At 50.9% G+C, this 6,000-nt stretch overlaps 1 protein-coding gene across 1 annotated transcript; it reads left to right on the top strand.

Annotated features, from left to right (window-relative positions):
- Positions 1-2,704: 2,704 nt before the first annotated feature.
- On the top strand, positions 2,705-5,637 carry NDUFB4 (NADH:ubiquinone oxidoreductase subunit B4). Its single transcript, XM_087757325.1, has 3 exons — positions 2,705-2,958; positions 3,604-3,750; positions 5,478-5,637. The coding sequence occupies exons 1-3, from the start codon at positions 2,758-2,760 to the stop codon at positions 5,535-5,537; spliced, it is 408 nt and encodes a 135-aa protein (XP_087613451.1). The 5' UTR covers positions 2,705-2,757; the 3' UTR covers positions 5,538-5,637.
- Positions 5,638-6,000: the final 363 nt, after the last annotated feature.

The following is a 6,000-nucleotide window of genomic DNA, read 5'->3' as shown; positions in this document are numbered from 1 at the left end:
CTGGCAAAAACAGGGACAAGAAGGGTCTCGTTCATTCTTGCAAAATCTTTTGTTTCAAAGGTGGTTTGCAGTAGCAGCCAGGCTGTGTTCAGAGTCTGCCATAGGGTGGCCCAGAAGGAGCAGATGACGCGGGAGGTCTGCACAGGAGTCCAGTTTGTCACCGCAGCATTTCTCACTGTGCGCAGCAGTTCCTGTCAGCAGGAAAAAAAACGACCACTGATTTCAGTCAAATGCTTTCACTGCAGTATTTCTGTCTTTGTCCTACATCGTTTTATGCAAGCTTTAGACACTTACTGTTGGTCTCTCGGGCTTTTGCTGTAAGATAGCATTTTAAAGTTAGAGACATGGCTGTTATGAAATGAAGAAAATGCACAAAATCACCTCTGGAGGAGTGAAAACAACAAATTGCAATGCACAGGCTTGAGTGTCAGAGAATACGCTTCTCTGGAAGCAACTTGGTTATTTTCTTACCCCACGAAACAAGTGACATCTCTCAGAAAAGACTCCCTGTAGGGAACTTGATCCTTTGGGAGGGAGGATGACTTAGTGATTAGAGATGAAATGCAAAGGTGCTTTCAGCATAGCGGCTGCTTGCTCGATTTTCTAATACAGTACATTACGTTGTTAATGGAAATGCAGCTTTGCACCTTCTGTTTTTCTCCCAGTAGAATTAATTTCAGCACTGTTTGCATGCCAAGCATGCACACTCACAGCTGTGAGCTCCGGGGAGCAGGAGAAGGCACAGCTTGGACCTGCACAGATAAGATCGCAAAGAGTCTGCAACACGGCTGGAAGCTGAACCTGCTGCCTTTGCCAAGTGACTTCACCACAAGACCATCTTTGCTCCTGCCCGCAGGACCTGTCCCACACCATTACAGACAGACCTCAGAAGCCAACAGATTGGAGGAAAAGCATCTGGCTGTTTCCAAATCCTTTGGGAGATCCACAGGGACAGGAGTTTTCTGTTCCACTCTGTGATGCAGCAAAGGGGAAAAAAAACACCCACCATTTCCCACAGAGCAGCTCTCCTTTCCCAGTATGCTTATCCAACCCGCACCCTCGTTCCTGCCAGGAATCTCTCCATTTCAAGGCGTCATTTATTAAGAAATAAGAGAGAGCAGGGAGGAACAGCTTTTAAAGAAGCAGGCCATGCACGAGCAGGGAAACACAGTGCTAAGTGTTCTGGAATCCTCAGAGATGAAAGTACCACAGGAGTGCCACATGGCAGTGCTGGTGGTATATGTACCATCATGCTGCTAACGTAGCTCTCCACATGCCGGTTGTGGAGAGAGACAATCATGGAGCTGGAGACACAGAGCTCACTAAATCTGATAGTCATGAAACGGGAAAGTAAAGGGAGTGCATTGTTCCATGCAACAGGAGCTGCCGTCCCAAGCTGAAAGCCCTGGGAAACAAAGGAGCAGGGCATGTAAGAAGTACTTCCTTGGGAGCTGACTGCGAATGAAGCGGTGGAAATTTTCACTTGGATTTGCAGATGAGTGTTTGTGAAGAAAATGAGTGTAGAAAAGCTGGAGAAACACCAAGAGAGTTTCTGGGAGGATGGCAGGATTGAACTTGAGGGAGGGAAAAGTAGCTCCTGCTGTGCTGGTGTGCTCAAGGTACACAAACTGCAGGAATATCCAACTTGCAGTTCATCCTGCTGGAAGCAAGTCGCAAAGCCCCGACTCCTAGTTAGCTGCTCAGACCAAGAGGAGATGATCTGTTTGTTTTCCAAGTGCTTAGGTAAAAGCAGAGTGAAATCATAAGATGTGAGGCAGCGCTTCTGCTCTATCACTGTGCCAAAGCACAGCATCTTAAATAAAGTCAGCAATATTATTTTGTATGTGCTTAGGAGCAAACTGTAATCCCTCATCCAACATTTCCTGAGTCTGTAGAGGTACCCCTGTGTAAATGAGGCCATAACTATATATACGCAGCCATTAACTTACTTGGTTCCAATCAGCATAACTGCTATCATTGCTTTGTGTACCAAAAGAAGAAAAAACAGCCAAAAATGTGTTTACTAGCAAGTTTGTTTCCAGAAAGGCGATTTGCATATATTTTTTACAGCTCTGGAGAGCAAAGCTCTTAATACTGACAAGACAGAAACTTCCTGAAGTCAAAACCTTCGGGCCAGAGCTTGCTGTTTGTGCCTCGTGTCAATCAGCAGAGGGTGATCTGCGAACCTGTCAATGAAGTTTATCAGGGCGGCGAGCCACCGCAGGTTAATCCTGAAGGTTATCTGGCGGCTTATCCAACCAGCCCGGCCTCGGTTAAAGAATCAGAGAGACGACTTGAAGTTGAAAATCAATGACGGCGGGATTTGGCAACGTCCAGCCCACCTGCGAGACGCCGCTTGTGTAATATTGAATGTTTTGTTTAAATGTGTGCTGCTGAGGGCTGCGACAGAGAGCGGGGCGGCGACGGCCGCCCTGTTATCCCCTGGGCACGCAACAAATTCGACAGCACAAAAATCCCTTGGGCCTCAGCAATGCCCTGGAGGTCCTTTTTGTCCCAGGGGGAGGGGAAGAGGCCATTTAAGCTGCCGGGACCGCTGTCGACGAGGGTCCCACCTTCCCTCGACGAGACCCCCCCCCCGTCCGCCGGGCCTGAGGCGGGGAGAGGCCGCGCTTCCCGCCGGTCCCGGCGCGAGCCGGCAGGGGGCGCGGCGGGGGCGGGGCTCCCCCGGCGGCGCGAGGCCGGCACCGCCTCCCGCGCCTGCGCGCGGGCAGGGCGGCGCGGCGCCGGGTCTCCAAGATGGCGGCGGGGCCGCCCCCCACCGCCGCCGAGGCGTACCGCCCCAACCGCTTCGTCTCGCTGCCGGCCGAGCTCGACCCCGAGACCTACGACTCGTCGCCGGAGAAGCGCCGTGCCGAAGCCGAGCGCTTGGCCATCCGCGCCCGGCTGAAGCGGCAGTACCAGCTGCAGCTCAACAACCCCAACCCACCGGCCGTCATCGTGAGTGGGGAGCGGGCGGGGGGGCGGCGGCGGGGGCCTGTCCGCCTCGCCCGGTGTCCCGCAGCGGGGCCCGGGCCCGGGCCCGGGTCCCTGCGGGCGGGGCGGGGCGCTGCCCTCCCCGTGACCTTGACGCCCTTCCCGGCGTGGGCCGGGAGGCGGCCGGGGGCTTTCTAGGCCTCAGCCCCGCGGCGGGGGCAAGCGGGGCCCCGCCGAGTCGGGTGGGCCTCGCAGGGCCCCGCCGAGTCGGGTGGGCCTCGCAGGGCCCCGCCGAGTCGGGTGGGCCTCGCAGGGCCCCGCCGAGTCGGGTGGGCCTCGCAGGGCCCCGCCGAGTCGGGTGGGCCTCGCAGGGCCCCGCCGAGTCGGGTGGGCCTCGCAGGGCCCCGCCGAGTCGGGTGGGCCTCGCAGGGCCCCGCCGAGTCGGGTGGGCCTCGCAGGGCCCCGCCGAGTCGGGTGGGCCTCGCAGGGCCCCGCCGAGTCGGGTGGGCCTCGCAGGGCCCCGCCGAGTCGGGTGGGCCTCGCAGGGCCCCGCCGAGTCGGGTGGGCCTCGCAGGGCCCCGCCGAGTCGGGTGGGCCTCGCAGGGCCCCGCCGAGTCGGGTGGGCCTCGCAGGGCCCCGGGTCTGACTGAGGTTTTCTTTCCCACCCAGGAAGATCCTGCCTTGATCCGCTGGGCCTACGCCAGGACGCAGAACGTCTACCCTAATTTCCGCCCGACGCCTAAGACGTCCTTTCTAGGAGCGCTTTTTGCGATAGGCCCTATCCTCTTCTGGGTTGCCGTCTTCAAAACGGACAGGGTAGGGCAACTGAACGCCAGTGAACACCAAATTGTGAAATGTAGATCCGCCTGGAGGCTTCATTGGTGGGATCCTCTTGCACCTAACAATGATTAATACCGTTAAAGTAGCGAGGGAAGGAAGGCTGATACTGAGCCTGCTCTCTCAAAGCCTCATAACTGTTTGCAAAGCCCTGCTGTGCCGAGAGCCCTGTATTGTACCTTTGTGTATGGCCAGTCACAGTTTCCCCGATCAGGATATTTTGCTGTAATAAAGCTCTCTGTAGCACTGACGATGTAAATTAATCATAAAAGACTAGTATTTTCAGCTGTTGACATGTAGTAACTGTGCTTTTTAAAATAAATAAATAAATAGGGAGCGTATGGATGACCGACCTAGCAAGGTCTCTGTGAATTGCTTAACTACTTCTCGAATCTCATGAAGCAAATGGAGAGGAGTACTTACGCTGACTGCAGTGCCTGATCTCGGCTGGACTTTTAAGATTTTGGAAGGTTTATCTTGCTTCTGTTCTAACTCCTGAAATGCAGGCATCAGAATCTGAGCAATGGTAGATCATTCTGAAAATACTCAGCTATATGCATGCATAAGAAAATGCCTGAGAGACTGTGGCTGTTTTTACTAGTGAATTTGTGGCTATTGTAAAACACTTTCATTTCCCTCTTTTGTACAAAAGTAGCATTTTTAGATCAAGTCGTAAACCGGGAAGCACAAACATTAATTAAAACTAATAGAATATTTGTAGAGAATGGTGTTTACTAGCCTGAATCGAAAATACAGGTTTTGGAAAACATGCCGAGCATGTTGTTACAAATGTTTTTGAGACTTCAGCATCTCTGCAGTATTTTGTCGTGCTGGTTTTGTTTTGTACGTAAAGCCACACTTGGGCTTAGCCACCAAGTGTGACTTAGCATGTGAGTGCTCGAAAATAAACCTGCATGAGTGAAATCTAGACATACTTGCCACAGAATATTTAAGCTGAAGTCTTTAGTGTAGTCTCCAGGACAATTTGTTTTCCTTTATTCTAGTTCCCTTACTGATGCTTGGGGATTTTTCTTTGTTTTCTGGTAGCATATAAAGCACAATAACTGTTATACTCTTCTCTGAGGAGTGTTTGTTGCGTGTCTGGGAAAGCAAAATACAAATTGCCAAGTCTTAAGCTAAGTCTTCTGGTTTTATCCGGCAGAAGGAATCTGGGCAATGTTTGCAGTGGCTGTGTACTGTAACGGTGCCTGTCAGAAAGGTACATGACTGCAGAGTGAGATACAAATGGGCTGAAAGTGAATATAGGCGCATCTAGGCAAGTTATTAAGAAGTTTCTCCATAATTAGATCTCTAAACTGGATTATTTAGCCTGAAAGAGGAGGCAGAAACTAAATGTATAAATTAACTGTGACGCAGCTGGTTTGGTGAAAAATACATCACAGGAATTGGTCTCTGCTGGCCTGTGAGAGTGGATGGATGTGCAAAGAGGTCAATCTGAGCACGTCTTCTGTAGCTGGCAGGTGAAGCTAAATGCCTTGTTCTTTTTTTTACTTTTTAACCACAACAGTTGTTACTAGAGTTTGTGCTTATAGAATCATTTAAGTTGGAAAAGACCCTTAAGATCATATGTGGTGCTATCTTCCTATAGTCTGTGCTGAAATACTAGGACTGCTTTTCTCTCATCCCAGGCTGATTGAAACTTCTTCTCTAACAGGATAATGATGAATGTTCTCTTTCTTCCACAGGATCGTAAAGAGAAGCTTATCCAAGAAGGTAAATACAAGCGACCGTTCAGTGTATTTTAAGTTCCTGGAATTGCAGTGCTGTTCACAGGATATGAGTAAAATAAGATGTATTGTGTGCTGACATTTCTCCTTCACAAGAATAAATCTTAATTGCTCGTCAGTTGTCTTGCATCTTTAACAATTATGGAAACTGCAAAAATGCAGGATCTTTGTATCTAACGCAGATTGATACAGAGAGGGTGTCCTGAACTCAACCAGTGTACTCCTGTGGTCCACAGGCAGAGGCTCCTTTTAAACTGGAAGTTGCTGCTGTCAGAGCAGCACAGGCTGAAGTTTAAAATCAGTAGCAGGCTAAAATGTTAAGCAAGCCCAATGTGGTTTCCTAAGGAACTACTGCTTGCCTACTAGGTATTTCTTCCTGGCGTCGGTTTGACTGTGTAGTTTGCCCTAATCGGATAATAGGCAAGTTCTGCGATACATTTTTAGTAACTTCAGGAGCCTGCCTGACTGCTCGCAGTAAGTT

This window comes from Nipponia nippon, unplaced genomic scaffold, assembly GCF_047370975.1.
Source record: "Nipponia nippon isolate SJK-2023a ecotype South Korea unplaced genomic scaffold, ASM4737097v1 scaffold_2, whole genome shotgun sequence".
In the NCBI taxonomy this organism is placed as follows: domain Eukaryota; kingdom Metazoa; phylum Chordata; class Aves; order Pelecaniformes; family Threskiornithidae; genus Nipponia; species Nipponia nippon.
Note: the sequence above shows the minus strand (reverse complement) of the source record. Positions and strands in the feature narration are given on the sequence as shown.